The 25418-nt window shown below is 49.4% G+C and overlaps 1 protein-coding gene across 1 annotated transcript in view; it reads left to right on the top strand.

The window, feature by feature from the left end:
* IQGAP1 (IQ motif containing GTPase activating protein 1) overlaps positions 1–25418 on the top strand; it is a 138628-nt gene that overhangs the window by 49334 nt on the left and 63876 nt on the right. Inside the window, exons 3-14 of the mRNA XM_059714419.1 lie at positions 6–162; positions 576–653; positions 1570–1646; positions 7693–7760; positions 8371–8484; positions 8844–9022; positions 10622–10712; positions 11119–11282; positions 13057–13141; positions 14069–14232; positions 14627–14787; positions 15344–15468. Of these exons, the coding sequence (XP_059570402.1) occupies positions 6–162; positions 576–653; positions 1570–1646; positions 7693–7760; positions 8371–8484; positions 8844–9022; positions 10622–10712; positions 11119–11282; positions 13057–13141; positions 14069–14232; positions 14627–14787; positions 15344–15468 (1463 nt within the window). The remainder of the gene's footprint in view (positions 1–5; positions 163–575; positions 654–1569; positions 1647–7692; positions 7761–8370; positions 8485–8843; positions 9023–10621; positions 10713–11118; positions 11283–13056; positions 13142–14068; positions 14233–14626; positions 14788–15343; positions 15469–25418) is intronic.

Raw genomic sequence — 25418 nt, 5'->3', positions numbered from 1 at the left:
TCCAGGTGGATGGAAGCCTGCCTGAATGAGGAGCTGCCCCCCACGACGGAGCTGGAGGAGGGACTGAGAAATGGAGTCTATCTTGCCAAACTTGGAAACTTTTTCTCCCCCAAAGTGGTGTCTCTGAAGAAAATCTATGATCGGGAACAGACCAGGTATAAGGTAAGTGCTCTGCGTGGGATTTAGGACAGTGGGCGGCAGGAGGCAGTGTAGAGAATAGGCGATGTGGGGCCCGAGGAAATGTCAAGGCACTGGTAGATTATGGGGAATTTAGACTGACATGTTATAAGAAATTCTTCCTGAATAATGGGAAGTCAAGTGAAGGCGAATCTCTAGTTTTGTCTTTGGGGGTGGGATAGCGAAAGCCCGAGAACTGGCCTGTTGCTGTAAGTCCCAAACGCAGCCTGCTCTCTAGAGCGTTCCTTGCGGCATCTGAGACCGCACATCTTTGCAAGCGGGTAGCTCCCAGACGTAGCTTTTGTCCAGTGCTTGTCTTAGCAAAATGCCCTGGTACATCTCAGTGGCTGTGATGTTTTATGTGCGTGGTTTTTATCTCTTCCTCCTCTTCATTTCAGGCAACTGGTCTCCATTTCCGGCACACTGATAACGTGATTCAGTGGCTGAACGCCATGTCTGAGATTGGCCTCCCCAAGGTAATGTCCGCGCTGTATAGGCGCAAGTCCAAGCTTGGACTGTTGTTGGGCAGTGTTGCTGTTGTATAAGGTTTAGCAGACTCTGGTAGCTAGTCCTCGGTTTCCTAGACTTGTTTCTCTCTAGCCGTTCCATCTTGAAGTTTGCGCTGCGTGCCTGAGGAGCTCAGAGACAGTGATTTTTTTTTTTCTTTCAGTGCCATATGCTTAACGTTCATGATCTTGGGTGCACTGCAGACATCACATTTCTTATTCATCGCTCTTTTGAGCCACGTGCCTGAGCTACGGTTTGGTTGTGGCAGTTTTTAAGACTTCCTGGGGAACTCATGAATGAAAGGAGCCACCCTTGGGGGAAAATGGGAGATGCTCTGTTTCTTGAAGATATGCTCTAGTCCAGTGTCTTTCAGTCTGTGACCCTGGGGGTTCACAGACTATGTCTAAAGCAGGGGCGGGAAAAATACAGCCCGTGGGCTAGATTTGGCCTGCCAGGCCATTCTGTCTGGCCCACAGGGCCCCTAAAAAGTTAGAAAATTAATGATTATCTGCCCCTGGCTGCTGGTCAAAGATGACAAGGCAGCATCGACAGCAGGACCCAGGAGCTGGAGCAGCAAGACCATATCCCTGGGCTCCCTGCATGTCTCCATCCCCCCGGGCCAATTTCTTGGTGTACTGCACAGCATTTGTATGAGGAGCCAAAGTGAGGGAGGGTCCTGCAGCAGGAACATGGGGGCTGAGCAGGAAAGCAGAGGAAACAGCTTTGTGCAAGGAAGATGCAGCTGGCGAAGGGCCCATGGGGGCAAAGGAGAGCAAGAGCAGAGTTGCTGGGAGCATTCAGGGCTCGTCAGAGTCCAGAACCCATTCCCGTACTGTGTGCATGGCCAGCTGGTCTGTTCTGACTCTTACCATTTGTTCGTTGTAGATTTTCTACCCAGAAACTACAGACATCTATGATCGGAAAAACATGCCGCGCTGCATCTACTGCATCCACGCGCTCAGGTAACGCACAGTGCTCAGGAGACTAGGGATGAAGATTGTGTGAACATCTAAAAGCTGAGAGAATGAGCGTGTACTCTGAATAGGGAACTGGTGGCATTAATACACTCTGGGGCTGAAGGAGAGTCTTAATGCCACAAGAAATGCTGACTGTAAAATGAGGGTCATTGCTGTGTCCAACAATCAATGCCCTAAGCATTTGGGAGCTGGAGGCAGCAAGTACATGCTGGGATCTAAGGCACTGGGATCTGCCAGCTGTAAGCCTCTTATCCCAGGAAGCACGTGCACGTGGGTGCGTGCTAGTGAAGGTACAGGCGTAGGAGGCATGCACTGTACTCCAGATCCTGGAGTACTCAGCATAGCGTCCCATCCCGTGGAAGAATGCATTTGTTCCTGGCACAGCACAGATGGCATCACATTGTATAGCAACCTGGCCTTAATGATAATTAGGGTCTACTTACCTCGTGGGGAGACAAAACCATTTTTTGCTGTTTGGTTGAGGCATGAAGAGCCGATTTTGCGGGCTTTTCTCAGTGGCCCCGCCCTTTAACTGCTGATTGGTGGAGAGGTGTGTACTGTATAATTTAATAGCAAGTTCCACAGGAAGTAAATCAAAATTTAAATATATTATAAATGTATATACAGTATAAATTGTAACATATCTTCATAATTTATTATTATGTGTAGCGTTCTACAAAAAGCTTAGAAATACTACTTAGTGCTAACCTTAATAGAAACATTTTCGCTTCACTGATTGGCACCTTCACTTAGTCTATGCCAGCAGCAGACAGTAGCTCTCAATCAAGTGATCTACGGCTTCAGTGTTGTCCCGTTGTCTTTGTTTTGCAGTAAGCATTGGGACTGTCCAAAGCAGGGTATTATATGAATCATACGCTGGTTTCTTTTTTAGGTTGATTTTGCAGGAAACCGCAGCCAGTGCGGTATTTCCTGGCAATTGCGGACAACATCGTTTCCCACAGTTTCCATGAAAGCCGCAAAACCACAAATTAAGTAGACTTCTAATGATAAATGCTTGCAAGGATGAGATCCCAAGCAGAGTGTAAGCCCTCTCTTGGACAGATTTTACCTCCTTTATTTTTCACTGCCATCACCTACCAGAGGGGTGTCAAACCCATCTGGCCCTGCAGGCTGGACCAGACCCACAGACCAACCTGTGCCTTTCAGCTCTAGTTGTGGAGTGGCCAGAGTGGGTGCCATGTGCAACCCGATCCTGCTCCAGCTGCTGCAGGGCTGCATTGCATGGCCCTGGAGCTGCTGCTGCCACTGCGGGGCTGCGCCAAATGCTGGAGCTGCCTCTGCATGCGGCCTGGCACCCGAGTGGCACGTGGTCATTCTGGGGCTGTGCTGCATGCAGGAGCTGCTCTACTGCTCTTGGACGTGAGCAGGAGCAGCAGTCTGTGAGGTGTGCAAGGCCACCTGGCACACTGCACGCTGCCTGGGGGCCAGGTAACACAGCTGCGCAGGCTGGACCTGGCCCATGGGCCGTATCTTTGACACCACGACCTACCAGATGCATGCAGGGCAGCTGGCTTTTGTTTTCACTTTGGCAGCACCTACAGAATTTGTCATAGATTCATAGATGTTAGGGTCGGAAGGGACCTCAATAGATCATCGAGTCCGACCCCCTGCATGGGCAGGAAAGAGTGCTGGGTCTAGATGACCCCAGCTAGATACTCGTCTAACCTCCTCTTGAAGACCCCCAGGGTAGGGGAGAGCACCACCTCCCTTGGGAGCCCGTTCCAGACCTTGGCCACTCGAACTGTCATTTCAGTGAAGGGAGAATATCCTGGGTGAGAATATGCATGCCCTGCTGTCTCCCAAGAGGTGTGTCTGCATTTATAATAGTTCTGGATTTTCACTGGTGTGAGCTGTCTGATCTGTATCTGGGGCTCCTGCATGAGAGACCCAGGGAGAAGAGATTACACTGTCATTTTCAGCTGCTAAACTATGCCTTTCACGCTGTTCAGGCTTGTTTTTTCAGCTTCAGCAGGTCAAGAGTGGGGCGTGTCAGGTCTTTTGTATGCCGCATGTGTATTTTTAGGATGAATTAATAGGGGGCTTTGTAAAAAGCCAAGGAAAGTTTTAATCCTGCACAAGCTGAGGGGGGGTAATGTCTTAGCTCTTGAGAGCTGTAGAAAGGTGCATCTAGCTATGCTGTTCTCTTAATTGCAGGGCCTCATTAATCTGTTGTTGAGGGGGATTGTTTAACTGCTACTGTGTCTCCAGAGAGATGGAGTGGGGCATTGCACTGAATTTGTTCCTTCCTGGTGCCAGTTTGGATGCAGGTGTTCAGCCTGATGGGTGAAGGCAGTGTACATGGCCTCGTGTCAGGAGGACTGCTTGTGCAGACGTCCTGTGTAGAGAGCTCAGGGCTGAGTGCGTGTGCGTCTCCGTCTGCAGCGTGTTCAGTTCCGGTTCTCAAGAAGGAGGTTGTTCTCCTGCTCTCTGATCTCTTGCCAGGGAGAAATCTGAACAGGAAAATCCAGACAGATTGCAAATAGCTGAGCGCCAATAGAAATGTCAGGCTGGTCTGGAATCACATTATCAGTTGTTAGTGCTGAGCCTGCTCGGAGCCCAGACAGCAACGCGCGCGATGCTGGAGGGTGGGGGTCAGTTCGAGTTGTGCGGTGGCCCGGCGCGGTGCTTTGTTGCATATCTTCCTGTGACTGGTGTGAGCGAGGTTTCTGTCATTCAGTAGCGAAGCTCCTCCTTATCGGCAGCCTCGTGATAGCTGCTCAGTTCCTCGGCGTGCTTCGGCTCCGTTGGCAGGAGTCCAGGTCTCGTCTCAGCCTGGCCCTCTTTCCCAGTCGTGTGTAAATCTGGATCCAGGGATTTGGTGCGTGCTGGATTTTTGCTGAGATGTGACTAATGGACAAGCAGTTGCTTTCCATGAGTAAAAGAGAAACGAGAGTTTTGGACCACAGTCCCTTTACTTTTTGTATCTGTATTTCAGGAAAATAAAATGAGGTGCCCTAGGAAGTAGATTGCAGACAAAAAAAAAAAATTAGCTTAAAATAAGGGCTGTCAAACAATTTAAAAATGTGATGGTGATTAGTTGCACAATTAAAAAAATTATTTGCAATTAATTGCACTTTTAATTGCACAGCTAAAAACTCAAAATTATGCACAGAAAAACTCAAAATTATGCAGACTCTTTGTATGGTTTGGGGCAGAGGATGTACAGGCGGAATTTGTGAAGGTGTGGGCGGCTGTGGGTGGGTGGGTGTGTGGGGCTTGGGCACCAGGGAGGGGGTTTCCTCATGGCCTGGCAGGATGCGGGGTACCATGGATCAGGAGAGGGAGGCAGCAGCAGGGCTGGGTGGGGGCTGTGGCTTGGGAGTGCGGCGTGTGTGCGCATGCACACGCGCGCGCACACACACTGTTCAGCAGGTAAGTCTGTGGAGGGGGAGGGATGCGGGGGAAGGGAAGAGGTGGCAGGTGGGAGATTGAGGCCCGCGTGGTGAGAGAGGGAGTGGGGCAGGTGCTGGGGTGAATGGGACCCCGAGGCCAGGGCAGGTCATGGGATGGAGCCGTGGGTGGCTGGTTTGGGGGAAAGGGGGCACAGGGAAGGCATGGGGGGGCATGTGCCCCCTGGACTTGTGCACAGGGTGGAGGTGGGCTGCAGGTTGGGGCCCTGCTGCCCTTGTTCTGGGAGCCACGTGCGAGCCACACCACACACCCTGCCTGCCTGCCGGCAAGAGGCACAACATGGCATCATGCGGCTCCCAGGGCAAAGGCAGCAGGGTGCAGAACCCCAGCCCACAGCGAGCAGACCACCTCTGCCTTGTGCACAGATCCAGGGGGCACGTGCCCCCCCATGCCTCCCCCAGGGGTGTACGCAGCAACAAGGAGCACCCTGAAGCCCCCCCACTCCTTCCGCACCCTGGATGAGCTGCCTGCAGCTCCATCCCACAAACCACCCTGGCCCCGAGCCCCATTCACTCCAGCACCTGCCCCCGCCCTACTCCCTCCCTCACCGTGGGGGCCTCGATCTGCACCCCCCTGCCCCTTCCTCTTCCTCTCCACAGTCTTACTGGCACGGCACTGCTCTACACACAGTGTGCAGGCTGTGGCTGCTCGTGTGTGTGTGTCTGTGTGTGCCCTTCCCCCAGCGCTGCAGCTACCCAGAGCCTGCACCCAGGCTGCCCTGCGGTCCTCTGAGCTGCCACCACTGCCCTGGAGGTGGCCAAGTGAAGCCTTGGCGCAGGCTGCAAAACCATGTGTGTGATTAGCCCATTAAAAAAATTAACACGGGAACCAATTAATACGTTAATTGCACATGTTAACTGCGATTAATTGACAGCCTTACTTAGAATACAGAATAGTGAAGGCAGAGTGTGTTGGGACAATAAAGATATGTTTCTATCTAAAAATGATTTTCAGGTACATTTTGGCTTTTTCAAATATTCACTTCTTGGGCTGGATTTTTCACCTACAGTGTCTGTCCAAGGTGGTCTGTTGCAAAGAGCTGTTTAAGAACAAATAATGAAAAAAGGACATTTTCATTTAGAAAACAGTCCAGCCTTCTTTGAACAGCTGTATTGTCTCATTTTGTGGTAAACATCTGGAGCTTTGGCACAACAGCAATATCCAAGTTAGACTTTGGCGGGGGAAAGGGGGCACTGGGAGTCCAGTGAAAACCAGTCTAGATGCTACCAAGTAATAAAGCCTTGCTTCAGACTTTGCCTTTGCATGTTGACTTTTAGCGCCCAGTAAGGCAGTTGTACTGCAGATGTGCGCTGTTCTGCTGACACAGAGCCTCTGTGTGAATGATTTAAAAAGTTGAGTGGAAACTGCAGCATGGCCTGTGTGCGCTGCTCTGTGAAGGCTGGTCTAGATGAGGCTGTGAACTGAAGGAGCTTTCTCATTCTGTGCTAAAATAAGCATTGCATGAGGTGGGAAGCATTGCACTGAGCACTGTAACGTGCGCCCAGGGAGAGGGCTGTTCAGGATCTCTTGCCTCAGTGCTCGTCTTATCCAAGGTACTGCTGATATTTCTGTGTTGTATGTTTCTTTTATTAAACCAAAGATTAGGAAATTGGAAACAAGTTTTAAAGAATAAAGTTTTACAGGTGATACTCTGAAATCAGGACACAATAATTTGCGTGCCCTTGCTCGGTGAATGTATTGCATCCTATCTTATTTACATGTGCAGGTGCTGCTTTACCTGCAGGATCACGATGTAGGTCGGAGGGCATGCAGTGAATGAGGCAGGGTCCCAGCAAAAAGACTAGTATGCAGGCATTTAATTGAAGACTGTGTCTCTGAGCAAGCCCCTGGACAGCAGTCCTCTGCACTTGTGACAACTACGACGTGTAAAACATGTCCACCACCGGAGCTTTTTAGTCTTCTCCCCTCCTTCAGACATGTATGCGGTGCCCTGTCCCAATTTCCGAACACGTGCTTCTGCCATCCCCCACCCCTGGGCGCATACACCCCGCTGCTCCAGAAGATCCCGTGCCTGTTTGGGCCGGTGTCCCAGGGCCGGCTCTCTTTGTTGAGGGCACAGGCACCAAATAGATTCAGATTCAGATCAGGCAGATGAACTGCTGGCAGGTGGCCTTGCTGCAGGGCAAGCGACCAAATGTTTCTACTTGGAGATGGCGATGGTGATGGGGGTGAGAGAGGGAGGGAGATTAGACGGAGGGAGCTGGCAGTGGCAGGCATGGCTTGTGTGGTTTTTGAACTGTCTGAGGTGGCTGCATTGTGTGCTTTTGGCTGTAAGCTGGCTTTGTGTGGTAACCAGATACTCGGATGTACAGCCAGATGTCTTGTGGCCAAGGGGAACTTTACATCCAGAGGTCCCAAGCCACGTGGCTTGAGCAAAGGATCTTTCTATTTTCAGGTGTCATTTTTATGCACGAGGGAACAGATTGTCATCACGGTGGTTTAAATCTCCCTTTTCAATCTGGAAGTCTTTCCACTTAGCTGAATGTTTCCCTGTATGTCTTCCTTAATTTACGTTTGAACAGCATTAGGGCCCCAAAGAGCGAAGTGGTACTAATTATCCTTATGTCCTCTTTCCTAGTTTGTACCTGTTCAAACTGGGACTGGCTCCTCAGATTCAGGACTTGTACGGGAAGGTGGATTTCACAGGTATGGTGCCTGCTTGCCTTTCCAGGATTTCAGCGCGTGTGAGCTTGGATGCTCCTTTTGTTCTTGTGCTAGATGATGCTTTACATCCTCAATGAAAGGGGACTGCTTGCATTTTATTTGTGTCAAGTGAGTGAGGGATTTGAGATCTTTTAGAGGAAGTTTTGAATCATCAGTGCAGTTAGCAGCAGCATTTCTCCTCCCTTTTTCCATCCCCCTCCCTTACATTTAGGTTTTTTTGTTGTAGCACCAACCGCAGAAGTATGTTAATATTAACATGCTGCTGCTTTCTCAGTCCTGTTGGTAGCCACCTTTCGAGGTGTACAAGGCTCACACAATCATTTTCAAACTATTGCACTGAACTCATGATGTAGTTTAGTGAGCCAGCCTTCTGTGGCTTCTTCTCTTGGAGAGACTGGAACATAGATGGGAAAACTTAAGGGAAAATACAAATTCTCACCCCCATGCATTTAGACTCTCCCCAGTTTGTGGCATAGAATATTTGTGAAAGAGCAACTTGCAACTTATTGCAGTGGTTTTACATAGGGGGAATAAATGTCATTGTTCATTCTGAATGTGCTGCCTGCATTACAGTCATTCCTTTGCATTTCAGAGGAAGAGATCAGTAACATGCGGCTGGAGCTGGACAAATACGGAATTCAGATGCCTGCCTTCAGCAAGATTGGAGGCATCCTAGCTAACGAGCTCTCTGTGGACGAAGCAGCGTGTAAGTGGAAATGGGATTTCATTCTCTGTGAGAAGCTGAATTGCCAGATTAGACAGCAGTTACATGTTGCATTGCTGGGGCTGATGTTCCTTATTCATTGCGCTCATGCAGTCTGTGAATGGAGCATTCTTTGTTACAAAATATGAATCTGATTAATATCAAAGTACAATATTATGAAATAAGACGCTACCTCTGTCAAAAATGTGAAGCCTGACCAGAATCCCAGGTATACGCTGATCATTCTTGTCTTCTATACCAAAGCTCAGCTGCTCTTTTCTTTCCCAGTGATGACCTGAATTGGTTGCAGACAGAGCAGTCATCTTTGTGGCTAACAAAGAAGGTGTGATTTGTTTTTTCAGTGCATGCTGCTGTGATTGCCATTAATGAAGCAGTAGACCACCAAGTCCCGGCTGACACGCTCACAGCAATGAAAAATCCTAATGCCATGCTGGTGAATCTCAGTGATCCCCTGGCACCCACGTACCAAGACACACTGTACCGGGCAAAGCAGGACAAGATGGAGAATGCTAAAAACCGGGTAAAATGCATTCTTTAAACTATGAATTTGTGTTCATCATACTGGATTCATCATCTCGCCAGAAGAAATTGTCAGTGAATAACAGCCTATTATTCTGTTATTTTTTTAAAGATCCTAGGTCAGATTGATCTCTGGTGAAATTCTGTTGTGGCCTTCAGGGATAAATGTTGACCAATTATAACATAGAAAAAGACTGACACTGTAGCTGTACCTCTGATCTATAGCTAACTTACCTTATACCTGGAGACACCCGAGTGTGAGAGATGTGAAAATAGAGGAAATGTCTTATTTAAATTATGAGAAAAAAACTGTTCTCTAGTTTCATAGGATTTCTTTGACAATCATTTCCCTTTTTAGACAGATTCAGTGAGACCATCTCCCTACCACAGAGCCTGGATCTACTTCTAAAACTCCATCTGTGGGGTAGACTGGTGGTTGATTAGTAAATCTCATACTCAAAGTGCGCTTGAGCTGTGAGTGAGCCTTCTGTGCCACGCTATTAGAAGCTTGCGTGGAAGTATGCTGTTTAGTAAATGAAGCTATGTAGAGAATTCAGCGTGTCCTGGAATATCAGGAGCATTTATTTGGCTTAGAAGATCTTCGTTGTTGGAGAACAGTGTCTAATGCATAACTGGATCTGTGTGTTTGAATTCCTGCTGTGTACTATAAAATGAAATGCCACAGGCTTACCTAGTGCATATCCTTTTGTAGGGCTCAAGGAAGCACACTTTGTGGGTCTACCTAGTCACTTCCAAGACACGCTTTTGGTTGCACACAAGGCATTGACCTAGTATGTCATCTGTGAGAACACACTGCGAGCACAGTTAGGTTTCTTCCCCTTCTGTTAGGGCAGGGGTGTCGAACTTACCCAGCCCTGCAGGTTGGGTGAGTGGCACAGAGCCAGTCCATGAGCTGGATTTGGCGCTGGACTCCCCCGTCCTCTCCCCCAGCATGTCTAATCCGCGGGCTGCTGCAACGGGTCACATGGCACACGTTCCAGAGCTGCCAGAACAGGTGCCATGTGCTGGAGCAGCAGTGGGGCTGCATGTGATGTTGGCCCCGGCCAGACTGTGCCACACCTGGTGCCTGCCCCAGCAGCTGAGAGATGTCACACGCAGCTCCAGCTCCAGCTGGACTCGGACCCACATGGAACCAGCAAGCACCGTGTGTGGCACAGGTCCCAAATCAGCTGGACAGGGCACCGTGTGAGTGTGCATCCCAGAGCAGGTGCTACATGTGGTGCGGTCTAGCTAGGGTGGCCACAGTGTGCATTGGGGTTGTTTCTCCAGCCACACTGTGCAACAGATGGCAGCCCTGGGGTACAAACTGTGCAGACAGCCACCAGATCTGGCGTGCTGGGGGAGAGGTGGAGACTGAGCCGGAACTGGCCTGCCGATCGGCCCCGTGCCATGGGCATGCATTGTGCCCTGTGTGGGTCTGATTAGACCCAGGGCAGCTTCAGGGGTCAGATGCCAGGGCTTTGCTGGCCATGTGTTTGACCCCTCTGTCTTAGGGAGATGTACAGAGTTTGTGAGTGGTGGATTGCAAAGTCTGCTGTGGAGTTGTGCTAATAGGGGTTTTTTCCCCCCCAACTTTCAGATTGCCTCTGAAAATTCAGAGAGAGAGAGAGATGTGTACGAAGAGCTGCTGACTCAAGCTGAGATTCAGGGCAATATCAACAAAGTGAACAGTAAGTTTTCCAGTGACTGGGTCACCCTAGATAAAGAGTATTCAAAATGGACTTCTACTCCCCCTTCCAGCTTTTCTCTTTGGACAGAGTGAGGTTACAGTCCTTGCTGTCTGTGTTCATTAATCATGTTTTGCAATATCCCAAATCCCTTCCCTCCCTGCTTACGCAATAAAGCGTCCCCACTAAACTTGCTGCCTTAACTAATACATGTTGTTTTCATCCCTTGTCATCCGCTAGCTGAAGTCCTCCTGGGTTACCTGACTTTTGGAGTATCCAATTCACACTCTGTATCTCGGCTTCCAAGAGATTCGTGTTGAGGAAAATATGCCTTCACGGGCTGTTTTGTATAAACTTATGATTACCATGTTTAGCTTTTCCCTCAGTCCCTACTTTGCTCTTTCTCTAGCACATACAGCTATATCAAAGATCGATCTGGCTTTGGAACAGGGAGATGCAGTAGCATTATACGAAGCTTTAACATCACCATCTTTGGGGCTCCGAGGTGTACAGCGAGAAAATTGCGACTGGTATCTTAAGCAGCTCTTGAGTGATAGACAACAGAGACAGGAGGTATGGAAGAACCTGTATTGATCGGTCTTGCGAGGTCCCTTGCAGCCCCTTACAATCTATGAATCGATGACACGTGACCTAACCTCTTAATTGTCTGTGCTGAACACATACTTCCACCTGCAAATAATGTAACTGTGAAAAACTTGACTGTTTAGCATGCAGCTTTTGCCTCAACACGAGAAAAATGTATATAAACTATATATCTGCAAACATATGCATATATGGGTTTTATGTGATGTAGGCTTATGCCCTCTTAATTTGAAAACTTCAGTGTCAAAGTACTTTGTGTAGACATCTGAGAGATGGCTAAATGCACAATATTGTCTTGTTATAGGGAATTTCTCCACAGCTAAGGTTGAACTTGGTCTCCCATCACGAGCCCATTTTCAGTGAATTTTGCATGCATATTGCTTATACTTGTTGCTTATGGGACCATAGGAAAGTATGGCTGGTAAGGGCTTCATGAGGTCATTTCAAGCTTATAAAATGCATAGTGCAGATTTCAAAACTAGCATGGCCTCAAGCTATGCTAATATAAAATGTAATATATATTATTATATAATAATATAGTATAGTATACTATACTATGCTTTGTCAGGAAATAAGTTGGTGAAGGAGAGTTAATATTATTACTATACATTTTTTATTTTTATGTATAACAAGTTAGAAAAATAGGACAGCAGGTACATTCAGAGTCGGCAATTAAATACACATAGGTCAGTTGATAAAAATGTGCACAATCTGTAGCCTATGTATAGGCCAGTGATTGTCAAAAGGGTGTCCTGGCATCCTGGGGTGCCACAAGATCCTTGTAAGGGTGCAGCACAAAATTAGCACTATTGGGTATGGCTGGGAAGCCAAAGGAGGCACTGAGCTTTATCTAAAGCTTATTTGATGAGCTTTAGATAAATCACCCCTGCTGCCATTTTGAAGCGCAGGGACACTGATACACAAGATACGCCAGGTACTTTAATTAGAGCAGCTCTTAGAGCTACTTTAATTGACATATGCACCCCACCAAGCATGTGTATAAACCAGCTTCTTTACACCAGACAAGTAGGGTACAGGGAAGCCCTATCAGAAATGCCTTTTATCTCAATTTTTTATGGTTGTCTTAAGTTTTAGATGGTGACTGTACACAGTAATTGGCTGGCACTTTTATGGGACAGTGGGTAGAGAGGAACGAGTCACCACCAGGACCAGTAACAGTGTCCTTAGGAGCAGCAAGCAAACCTTGGGTGCCTGGGGTTTCTGCTGTCTTGTTCTAGAAATTGAGATCTGGTCCTGGCCACTCAGCAACAGAATACAAGACTAGATGGACCAAAGGTCTCATCCAGTTTGGCACAGCTATATTCCCATGACCCACAAGTGAGTCTCCTGAGAAGATATAATAGGGATGAAGAACAATCTCCTGTTAAATGCTTTGTCTGGCACCTGTTTTACAAATAGGGACTCTTACACATTAGGAGACGGATCCAAGACCTTTTTGCAAATGAGTAGCAAAGTCCAAATCCACGCCGAAGGAATCTTGACCGTGTTCGGCTCGTGTTCAGTGTGCCAGTCCCCCTCGGTACCTCTCATCTTGTGTGTGGTATCAGATGAGAGCTAAGCCTGGCGTACACCACAAGGACTGTAAATAGCCAGTGCATAATTTCTGCCTTCTGTGTTTGTGTGGTTCCCTCTGTTTGTAGAGGACTGAGTATGATAGAAATGTGTATGTTCGCTGCAGTTGTACCAAGTCATTTTCTTTACATGTGATTATTCTTTTCCTCAGAGCGGCCTGACGGGCCCCCTGCAAAAAGAAGATTTGCAGCAAGGGGTAGATGCAGCTAATAGTGCGGCACAGCAGTACCAGCGAAGTAAGGAGCCTTTCAGCAGAGACCAGGAGTTGGTGGGAGCGATCAGGGGGAGGAGGCAGTGCAACGTTTATACACTTGTTGGAACACATCAGTGTTTTGAGCCCTCGTGACTTCTTTAAACCCCTCAAGGCTAGTCAAAAGCTGGCAGAACCCCAGTGTATGACTGTCTTCAGGCTACTCAGTCTTGTGACAGTTGGAGATTACGCTTCAAACTAAAAACTACTGAATATGCTTGGACGTTTGGGTGTTTAGGTATCTCCTGCCCTTGAAAGGCCAGGCCTGTGAATGCCTGTGAATCCAGGGGGTTTGATGGGACAGAGCCCAGAGCCACCCACTGATGCTCATGATGAGTGCAGTTCTTCTTGCATTGAGACGTGAGCCTGGCATGCCTGCAGACAGCAGGCTGGTGGGAAGGCGATTGCAGGGGCAACGCTGATCCCTGCACTTCTCTCTGAGTGATCTGAACTGAGCAAGAAGTAGTTGTCCCTAAATTGTATTGTGAAATATCTGACCCCTGACAGCCAGCCTATTCCCTGCTTTTGGAAATCGCTTGTATCAAGTGATTGACAACAAGGCTTGGAACAGCGTGCGTTATAAGTCTGAAAAGGACCGCTGTGATTACTTAGTCTGAGCTCCTGCATAAGTATTAATGCTGCTGCACTGGGCGCGGATGAGACCAGGTCTGGACTGCTGCGTACAGTTCTGGTCCACCGCGTTCAGGGAGAGCGAATCCAACGGGGCTAGGTGCGGAAGCTGGTTGGGAAGTGGGAGCGCCGGTTTTGTGAGAGGAGGCTCTAGGCAGCTCTTTAGCCGGGGTGCTGAGTGAGAGAGGCTGTTCCACGATGGGTGGGTAACAATGCTTTGTTAGCGAGTGCAGACAGCGTCTGCCTTCATAACTCTTGTGCCTTCCCTTCCCTAAACCCCCAGAGCTGGCATCAGTGGTGAGGATTAATGCTGCGGTCCGAAGCGGTGATGCTGACAAGACTGTGGCCGAGCTGATGCATCCAGAGGCCCAGTTACCCCAGGTGTATCCATTCGCGGCAGCACTTTACCAGAAGGAGCTTGCCACCCTGCAGCAGCAGAGCCCCAGTGTAAGTTAGCGCTTGGAAATCGGTGCGATGACTCCCGGCCGGGCGAGGCTTGCCCAGTTCCTCGCCCCCTTTTCCTGCTGGAATGCAGCTGCTTTAGCAATCCTTGCACGGTGCTGCTGTTTGGTGCACCATTAATCCCTAAATCCCAGGTGTGTTCCCTGAACCGCCAAGGGCTTGGTGTGGTTTAGTGTTTCGTGTCCCTTTTTCTGCCTGCTGAACTCACCTGTGAGACTCTTCCTCTCATCCCAGTGAAAAGCACGTTCTCTGCGTGGTACCAATGGCTGCACTGTCTCCAGTCTTTGTCTATCGGTATAAGTGCTGCCCCATTCTGGTACCCGCACAGAGCATGAATGTGTGAAGGGTGTACGATGCTCATTGCCTTCTTTGTGTACAGGGGAACCTCACGCACCCAGAGCTCTCGGTTGCAGTAGAGATGCTGTCGTCTGTGGCCCTGATCAACAGGGCTTTGGATTCGGGGGATGTGAACACAGTATGGAAACAGCTGAGCAGTCCAGTCACAGGGCTTACCAACATTGAGGATGAGAACTCCCAGAGGTGGGTACGTGGGGGGCACCAGTCCCTACATTGCTGTCCTCCTTTTGACATTTCTTTATTCACTCTTCAAATTCTCTCTCCAAATTCTTAATCATTGTGCAAATTATTCTCTGGAGCCCTGTGTTCCTGGCCCTAGATGCTTGCTGTCTTGCATATGATCTCTGCACCCCGCCATTGTACTAGGCCTTGTCAAGTGCTAACTCTTGGAGTCTCCTCCCACCCTTCAGAGCATCCCTGTGCTTGGGCACTGTTAGCTCTTGCTGGTGCTGTTCCCTTCCCCGTGTCCCATATCAAGGTCATGCCCATCTTCCTAATTTGCAGTGGCCTGGGGTTCACTGTTCTGCTGTCTGTTTCTGTGCTGCCACACTCTTCACATGACCCAGGAGCTCTCTCTCTTGCTGGATGCTTGTGGCAATACTCCTTATTCTCTTTTTGTATGAGTTCCACTTTTATCCCATTTGCTGCCTCTCCATATTAGTCCTTCACACTGCATCTGGGTTCACATGCCAGGTGGGGCCCACATGATGTCTCTTATTATTTCTGTTCTGTACGGCAGATACATCGATGCCTTGATGAAGCTGAAAGCTCAGGCACACATGGAAGGGAATGAGTTTGTCACATGGAACGACATCCAGTCTTGTGTTGACCGTATGAACATCGTAGTGCATGAGGAACATGAGAGTAAGTTCTTCCACTTTATCTCTGCTGGACGCCCCTGGGATCTCATAAATGCTGGCACCAGAGGGGTTCCTGATGTTGCTTGGCCATCCAGCCGTGACTCCATTTACTTCTCCAGTGTATGTATCGCTCACAGATGTGCTGTCTGCAGTTTATCACCTGGCATTCCTCTCCTCCATTTCCATCCTAGAGCCTCTCCAATCTGTCTTTGGTTTCTGGCACTCATTTAAACTGCTCTTGCCACAGTTTCTACTGACCTAAGTGTGGCCACATCTTGGAACCATTACTCTCCTCACTCTTCATCTATCACATAACTTCTGTGCTGATCTTTGGAAATCTTGTCCTCCCTTGGCTTTCATGACTGATCTCGCTACCACCCTAGTCACTCTTCTGTGTGCCCTTCGCTAGTTCCTTCTGATCCTCCTCCTGGCCCTCTGTGGGGCTCTGCAGGTTGTCCTTGATTCCTGGCTCTTTGCTGTCTGTGCTTTTCCTGTGGGTATCCTCATATCCTGCTGTCAGCTTTATTCTGGTGATTAATGGATCTCTCTCCCCTTGCCAGAACTCCCTGTTTCTGTCCAAGCTAAATCTCAGCCTGTCTCTGCCATTTCTCTGTAGATACTGAGCTATCAACACAGGGTCTTTGCAGCTAAGAGCAGAGACCTAAATCCCTTTCCACAACCTCTTTTTTTGGTCCCTGATGGCACTGTTGTCATCTTCCCCATCCCTCATGCCTATAAACTAGGCATTGTCTTCAACTTCAACTGCTCTCTAGGTCCTGGGATGCATGCTGTGCTTTGGTCATACAAATTCTTTTAATATAACATCTCCGAGATGCAGCCTTTCCTGAACATCCATGCAGCTAAAACTCTCCTCCGCTCTCACCACTTGATTACAGCAACATCCTCATGTCCGGATTTAACACTTGTAGTCATGATCCACTGGTGTCCTATCAGAAGCCATGGACAAATGTGCATTTAGAGACCTCCAAATACCATGGACAGACATGCAGCCTCCACCACTCACAACATGCAGCAGCATGCGCTCCAGACAGGGGACTGAGTGGGGGTTTGCTCCATTTTGAGATTGTTTCCCCGGCCCTCTGGGGCGTGCGGGAGGATGAGTGAGGCACTCCTCTGTGCACTTGGCCTCTGATCTCCGAGTTTTGAGCCCAGGAGCCATGCCGGGAATCTTTCTGTCCAGCCCAAAGCTTCCAGAGACCGCCGAGGGTGGGTCTCGACTTCCAAGGGCGCAGGAGAGCACTTGCTGGCTGTCCGTGGAGGCGGGGGAGGAGCTGAGCATTGGGGGATACCCAGCAACCCAGTATCATGCTATGCTTGAGCGTGCACACCTAACTGGGAGGGCTTCAAAATGAAGTGCTGAAGAGAAGTGTCCTTTGTGGACCATGTTGACCAGTATTAGAGCACTTTGTAGGCAGGTTCATCTTGCCCTTCGAAATGCTTTAGCTTGTCCAGGGCCAGAGCTTTGGTTAGATTGTAATAGCTGTAGGGAAGGGGCCTGTGTCTGTACAGCATGTCGTGCTGTGGGTCTTTTGCTCTTGACTAGGTTTCCTGAGCACTACGGCCTCAAGGCGTGTGTGCATGGGTGCAGACCGGGGGTGGGCAGAGTGGCAGCTCCATTTCCCAGCAGCCCCTGCCCTGTTCATGGAGACCCCCGCTGCGCTGTGGTAGCAAGGTTGGGGTTGTCATTGAGACCGGCCCCAGCCACGCTGGCAGGGTGTGTAGCAGTGCAGGGGGCTGCTCCGGAGCCCCTGGGATCGTGGGGGGGGGGGGCAGCTTGGTCAGGGCCAGGGTAGAGCCGTGACCTGCAGCCTGCGTGCTCTGGGCAGGGCGCACAGGCAGCGGATTGCAGCTCTGCCCCGGCTCCTTGCAGCAGTGACAGCGTGGTCCTGAGCCGGGGCAGAGCTGCGATCTGCTGCCTGCATGCCCCTGCTATCACAGCACAGCTGCGGCTGGGGTCTCCATGAAGACCAGCCCCAGCCACGCGGGCAGGGGCTGTTGGGAAATGGAGTCCACAGCCAGCTGGATCCGGCCTGCGGGTCAGACTTTGCCCGCCCCGATGTAGACTGTTAATGTTCAGGGACCAGAAAGAAGTGAGCATAAGTTTACCTTCTGTTTCTTGTAGTTCTGGTATGGGTCTGAGTCTCTATCTATTGCTTGCTGCAGTCAAGGCTACAGGTTAAGTAAGTTGACATGTGTTCAGAAAAATTGTCAGGGGGAAGAGAACACCCGAGGCGCACCGGGACAAAGCCAGTGTCCAAGTGAAGAGTAGAGAGGAAGAGCAAAACCCTCTGCTACTTTGAACAGTTCAGTCTTAGATTCTGGCCTGGTCACCCGCCCATCCCAGACTTCTGGAAAGACTGCGAACAGGGAGAGTCGCAGAACCGTAGAAGATGAGGCTCGGAAGGGACTTCAGGAGGTCACATCTAGTCCAACTGCCTGCTCCAAGCAGGACCAGCGCCAACGAGAACATCCCGGCCAGGGCTTTGTCTGCCTGGGTCTTAAACACCTTCACGGATGGACACTCCACCACCTCCCTGGGTAACAGGCCCGAGGACTGACCCCTGGGGCACTGCACTTGGTTCTGGCGGCCAGCTAGACATCGAGTAATTGATTACATCCCTCTAAGCCCAATTATCCAGGCAGTTTTCTATCCACCTTACAGTCCATTCATCCAACCCATACTTTCTTAGCTTGCTTGCAAGAAAGTTGTGGGAGACCATATCAAAAGCCTTGCTGAAGTCAAGGTATGTCACGTCCACTGCTCTCCCTGCATCCACAGAGCCAGTCGTCTCATCACAGAAGGCAATCAGGTTGGTCAGGCATGACTTGCCCTTGGTAAATCCATGCGATTCTTCATCATCTCCTTCTTTTCCTCCAGCTGCTTAGAAATAAATTCCTTGAGGACCTGCTCCATGATTTTTCCAGGGACTGAGGTGAGGCCAACTGGTCTGTAGTTCCCTGGATCCTTCTTCTTCCCTTTCTTAAGTATGGGCACTAGATTTGCCCTTTTCCCAATCACCTCTCCTGGTCGCCATGAGTTTTCAGAGATGATGGCCAGTGGCTCTGTAACGCATCGGCCAATTCCCTCGGCGCTCTCAGGTGCATCGCATCCAGCCTTTCTAAGTAGTCCCTAACCTGTTCTTTTGCCACCGTTGGCTGCTCCTTCTCCCCAGACGGTGCTGCCCAGTGCAGCAGTCTGGGAGCTGCCCTTGCCCGTGAAGACTGAGGTGAAAAAGGCCCTCAGCCTTTTCTGCATCCAGTGTCGCTAGGTTGCCTCCCCCATTCAGTAAGAGACCCACACTTTTCCTGATCCTCCTCTTGTTGCTGACACGCTTGTAGAAAGCCTTTTTGTTAACCTTCACATCTCTTGCTAGCTGCAACTCCAGTTGCACTTTGGCCTCCCTGATTTCACCCCTGCATGCCCGAGCAGTGCTCTAATACCCCTCCCTGGTCATTTGCTCAAGTTTCCACTTGTAAGAAAGCAGTGTTTGGTGGGTGAGGAGTTGTGGAGCTGGATGGGCAGGGTATATTTCTAATCCTTTAACTCCTGGCTAATAGCACTGCTCGGAATTGGGCAGATCGGGGACCAAGAAGAGGTGTCCAGATGGACTCCTACATCTCTGCTGAAGTCCCTGGATCCAGACTTGCAGCTGCTGCTGCCCATCCAGGTCTGACACAATCGCCCCACCAGCTCTGCTGAGGTTCCTGCGCTAAGCTGTCTGTACGCACAGCCATACCAGGGTCCTTCAGTGCTGATCTCGCAGCGCTCTTGGAGCAATGGCGCTGTCCCAACTCATGGACTTGTTGACCTAGAAAGTGTCTTCCAAATTCCATTGCGTTGCACATAACATGTAGGACCTTTCCCGAGCTTGTCCCGATTGGGACCGGCTATTCCTGAGTTAGTGGGAGTGAGGAGAGGGCCCTAGGTTGCACCTTCTTCTGGAGAGGAGTCTTGGACAAACGTGAGTCCAGGCAAATTCTGAACCATCTCTTGAGAACTGAAACTCGCATTAAACTGGGTTAGTTGTGATAACATATTTTTGATACGAACAAATGCAGGCTTGAAGCAGAGGCATCAATCCTGTTTTACGTGACCCAAGTGGGACATTGTAGGCACACGTTTTCAAAAAAGTTCAGTTTTTAAGTATGTCAAGTTTGGACATTTATTTTGAAATACCTATGATTTGCTTTTTTTGAGGGGGCTGAATATTTACAGTATAAATTGATATCAGGGGAGGTCTGGAATGCTTCGCACCCCTGAAAATTATTGTGCGTTGTTGATTGCCCGGTGGCAACTCTTTCGGTCCTCCAAGGAGCATTTTCAAGTTTTGTGCATCCCAGGGTCTTGCCGGGGTCCCTGTCGTGGGAGACTGCCGAAGGTGGCTGTGGGACTCAGCTGGCGCGTGCCAACGCCACGTGCTTGAGATAGGAGGTCGATGCCCGCTTTTTAGCACAAACTGCTACAGCAAGAATGGGAACTAGCTGAAGAAACATGTGGCAAGAGCTAGTGTTGGATTTCTTAACTGGAGTATACAGGAAGGAAATTCCTGCCACAAGTGCAGAAGTGTGTGTGTGTGTGGTTCCCCTTCAGCCCTCGTTGTACACAGATGCCTTGGTAAAGCTCCGAACGCTGGCTCGTTTCTGTGCCTGTTTAAATTCTGTTCTTCCCTTGCCCCCAAACCTCCTGGTTTGCAATTCCTTTGAGAGGCATAAAAATACTCTTGTCTCTTTGATGTCTGCCGCTGATGCCTGTTTACTCTGTTGCAAAGACATCATTGCAGTAGGAGGGAGAGAGAGGGAGGGAGAAATAAATATGAAAATAGTTAAATGATTTGAGAAATGCAAATAAAAAATAACATTTAATTTGTGAGAAACGTTAAGGCCCATTGGTTACATATTCAAAATCTTGCATGCCCCCCAAAAGGAATTGTTGTTTGCTTTATCTTAATACGGTGCTCATAACTGTGTTGTCTGAGGTTCCCATTTGAGTGTTTCGTTGTATTTGAAATGCATGCAAGTAGGATAAGTGTAGCTGTGATGGTCAGGAATTATGCGAATCCTTGCCTCTTGCAAGTAGGATACAAATCCATGTTGATTAAAAGGCTGCCATTTGTCTGCATCAACAGGAGGAGGTACAGAAGTAGGCACACAAATAACATCTGTAAAGATACTTCGAATAACTCCGCTCCTGGCCAGACGATGTTACTTAACTGAAACCCAGGTTGAGAAAGTCGTGCGCCTGAAAATGAACGTGTTAAAACTTAAACGAGTTACTGTATTTCACGGTGGATAGGCTGACACGGTGTACAAGTCGATCCCATTTCTCTGATCCAGAAAGTTAGGTTGACTTATACACTGAATCTACAAAATTCCTAGCTTTTTGGATCAGAAATATGAGGTTAACTTAGACTGTGGACTGAGCACCCAAGGGGTAGACGTGCCGCTGCATTGCTTACAGGGGCCGGGGCTGGGCTTGGCTGGCATGGCCCCATCCCCTATGAGCAGCGCTGCCTGGGCCATGCCAGCCGAGTAGCAAGCCCAGAGCTGCTCGCAGGGGACGGGGCCGTGTCAGCCCAGTCCCAAGCCTGGCCCTATCTACTGCGAGCGGCGTTGCCGAGCCCAGCCCCATCCCCTGCAAGCAGCAATGGGCTTGGCGCTCAGCAGCAATGCTCGCAGTGGTTGGGGCTGGGCTCGGTGCTTGGCCGACGCGGCCCAGGCAGCTTAGCTTGCAGGGGATGGGGGCGCGCCAGCCGAGCCTGGCCCTGTCCTCTGTGAGCAGCGCTGCCCAGCACGGAGCCCAGCCCCGTCTCCTGTGAGTGGCGCCAGGCTTGGCGCTTGGCTGGTGCAGCGGGGCTTGGCGCTCGGCAGCACCACTCGCAGGGGACGGGGCCAGGCTCGGCGCTCGGCCGGCGCAGCCCCATCCCTTGCAAGCAGCACCAGGCTTGGCATTCGACCGGCACTGCCCACGTAGCGCCGTTCGCAGGGGATGGGGCCGTGCCAGCTGAGTGCTGAGCCAGATCCTGTCCTTGTCCTTGTCCCCATCCCCTGTGAGCAGCGCCGGGCTCGGCGCTCGGCTGGCACACCCCCGTTCCTTGCGAGCGGCACTGCCTGGGCCGTGCAAGCTGAGCGCTGAGCCCAGTGCCATTCCCAGGGGCCTGCGATACGATGTATAAGTCGAGATTGAATTTTCAGAGTTAAAAACTGGTCTTCAAAACTCGATTTATACACCATAAAATATGGTAATTCACCTTTAAATGCAGTGCTGTTAATCTGTGGAATTAGTGAAATGACCCGAGGTAGAATCTTCTTCATTGGAGGTTTTCAAAAAGAGTCTGGGCAGACATCTGTCTGGGTGGTTTAGGAATAGCAAACGGTTGCAGTAGTGCAGGGGATTGGATAAGATCACCCTGAGATAGTTTGCAGCCCTAGGATTCTGAGATTCAGAGAGAAATGTCTTGGGGCGTGAGGAGTGATTCCCAAGATCCCCACTGCTTGCCAGCTGCCTTTCCCCTCTTCCTTTCACCTGTCCTCTTCTGTCTCTTTTGACTGTGAACATCTTAGAGCAGGGTGACGCCTTCCTCTGTTTATAAAGATTCATGTGCACCTTTGGCGGTTGTTCTGCCTGCTAACAGCAGCAGCAGTGGTTTAGCATACAGGATGGCAGTGCAAGCAAGTCAGTTCTTTCTAGGCAGGTGTTTTACATGTCCTTTTATAGATGTTAAGAGGCCATTTCCCATACAATATCATGCTCATATAATGGAGAAGGCATTCCTTAGTTATGTTAATAACATCTGGCTATTGAAGGGCATGCTACCTACAGACTTGCTAGAAGTCTGGAGTTTCCTAGAGCAGCTCTGTGTCTAGGGCTATTCCTAGGCTAGCTGAATTTCCTACTCGTTTAATTCTTGTTTCACTCTTTGAAGACATGACATTTGTGACTCGTGCAATGCCTTGAACCACCTGCACATATAAATTGCATAAAATAACTTAAACATATCCCAGGATCTTCTGCAGGAGTGCATGAGGGTTTTGCTACGAATGCTAAGGGCCAAGCAATTATTAATCAGTGGGAACGAGAACAAGCCTATTTGGTCAGTCTCAAGTCACAGTTATTGAACAGTCTCTCTTTCTCCTGAAGAGATTGTAAGTAACGGGAAGGGTTAAAATTTAATTTAAGTGCTCGCTATCTTGATTAGCTTGCTTCCTGAGTGCTCCAAATAGACTCTGGGTTTCCTGTTTGACTCACATGAGCAGATCTCCTGTTGAAACCACAGAGCAAGCGAGCAAGTGTGCAAACCAGGAGTTAGTTGCTCAGCACTGTTTGGGCAGGACTTTGAGAAATGCACACATTTTATATCGACCAGAGCAGAAATGGGGCAGTCCACCTAGCACAATACCCTGTTTCTGGCAGTGCCGTGTACCAAAGTCTCGAAAGGAAGTTGCAGGAATCTCCATAATGGAGCAGTCTGGCCATGGGGGAGACTTCTCAGTCACCTGGCTAAGTAGTGGTTGGCTTATGCATATATGAACTCTCCTGCTTTAAGGTACACGTGTTTGCACACATTTATGCATGTTTCTATAACCTGAGGGTGTTCTTATGTACATGAACAACTGTTTCCCATCTTTCACACCTTAATTTTTTTTGGTTTTTTAACTCAATTATACTCTGTGGCAATGAGTTTTACTACCAAAATCCATGCTGAGGTGTTCCCTTAGTTCTGTATTACCAGTGTCTAATGTACTGACGTTCTCTGTCGGTATCATCAAAAACCTGTATCATCATCGTGGAGCCTGCCTGTGAAGTCTCATGCTGCTAGTACCAACACGTCCTTTGAGTTTCTAATTTTTGAGTTTCTAATTGCACTGTAGATACAATTTTTAAATCACCGTAGAAGAACTCTACATTAGACATTGCCTTGATAGGTCAGTGGATCTCCACCTGTTTTTCAAATCAGGGCATCCCCCTTCTCCCCATGAAGTGCCAGCTCTTGGTTTTTACTTCTTTTCTTTTTTAACGACAGAAAAATAATAGAGCAAGCCTACTACTGCACGTAGCTCAGAAAGACCACAGCAGGTCAGAACGTCTCTGACTTTGTGTTCCTTTTTGAAATATCTGGGCTTAATCTTGTGAATCATGTTTGCACACGTAACTGTGGAAACATTTTGTGGCATCTCACAACACCCTTGAAAAGATCTTTCGGCGCCCCAGGGTGCCACAGGGCCCCGGTTGAGAATCGCTGTGATTAAATGAAAAGGAGCTGATTCCAGAAGTAAAACTTAGTGGCTGCTTAAGTGCAAGTGCTTGTGATTCATTGCATTTGGGAGAGAATAAAGTTCAAACTGCTAATATTACTATTTGGGGCTTTTAAAGGGCCAGTTTCACAAAATTGAAAGCACTGGAAAGAAACCATTTAAAGATAAAGGTATTGTTAGAAACTGCTTAAGAATATTTTGCTAGATCCCAAAAAATGCACAATTAACAGAGAACCCCACACTTGTTTAAAAAATGCACCCAGGCTGAGGGAAAGTGAAAGCAGCTATCAAAATGTATAACAGACTGGAGCAGGAGGAAGCTGTTAGCTGTGAATATAAATCAGAAGACAAGAATTGCAGTTGATAGAAGAAATAAAAGGAAGCAGGCTGGGTACCCATTTCTTCTGTGGACAAAAAGGAGTTCATCAAGTACACTGGGAATTACAAGAACCATGACAGAGATGTACGCTGATCCATTCATAAGTGGAAACAGTAGACCCAGCAGTAATTTTGGAGAAAAAGCAGAAGTATTCAGTAAATATTTCTGATCTGTGCTTGGGGGAAAGCCAGATGATATATTCATATCATATGATGGCAATGGTGAAATACTTTCCATTCCAGCAGTAACTAAGGAGGATCATAAACAGGAAGTACTAAAGCTAGAGATTTTTAAAACAGTAGGCCCAGAAAACTTGTATCTGATTTTGTGCAGTTTTAGGCCTCACACCTCAGAAAAGATATAGAAGAACCAGAAAAAGTACAAAGAAAGGCAGCAAGGAGCATTAAGATATGGAGGGGCTTTCGTATGAGGAGAGAGGAAATAGGCTAAGATGTTCCAGCTTGGAACAGATGCTTAAGGAGGGTCACAGTAAAGGTTTACAGCATATAGGCAGTGCAGTAAAGAGGTGTTGCTTATTTATGATTTTACACAATACTAGAACCACGGGATATACGATGCAACTATTATGTAATAGGTCGTAGAGCCGGGGTGGGCAAAATATGGCCTGCAGGCTGGATCCAGCCCGCAGTTGGTTGTATCCGGCCCATGGCTGCCTGCATGGCGTTGTGCATGGGGCCGAGCCCCACCCCGAGCAGCCTGCACCCTGCTCCCCTCCGCACCCCAGCCCCAGCCCTGGCCAGTGCGCACAGCTTCCCCGCGGGGCTGGTCCTGCTGCTGCTGTAGCTGCCTGGGTGCTGCTCAGCTCGCCCTGCCTCCAGCTGGTCCTCCTCCTGCTCCTCCTGTCCCACCAGCTAGCCCGGAGAAGCGGCGGTGGCCGTGGGGCACGTACCAGATACCGCGTGCCCAGCCAGGTTGGGGGCGGGGGAGGAAGCTGCAACTGGGGGCCCCAGCATGCAGGGCTTCAGCTCCCACTCCAGCTCCTGGCTGCCTTCCACTTACTCTGCCTGCCTGGCGGGACGAGCAGCCACCGGCGGGCGGCCAAGCGGGCAGAAGGCACCGGGAGCTGGAGGCTTGCACGCTGGGGCAGGAGCTTCCCCCTGCCTGGCTGAGCATGTGGTGCCCAGAACGTGCCCCCATGGCCACCGCTGCTTCCCCACGCTACCTGCTGCGTGGAGACGCGCAGCGGGGACACGAGGAGGAGGCAGAAGGGTTGGAGACGGGAGGGGGGAGCTGAGTAGTACCCAGATGGCTGCCAGGAATCTGCATGCTGCCCGGGGCTG

The sequence above is a fragment of the Alligator mississippiensis genome, chromosome 11, assembly GCF_030867095.1.
Source record: "Alligator mississippiensis isolate rAllMis1 chromosome 11, rAllMis1, whole genome shotgun sequence".
NCBI lineage: Eukaryota > Metazoa > Chordata > Crocodylia > Alligatoridae > Alligator > Alligator mississippiensis.
Note: the sequence above shows the minus strand (reverse complement) of the source record. Positions and strands in the feature narration are given on the sequence as shown.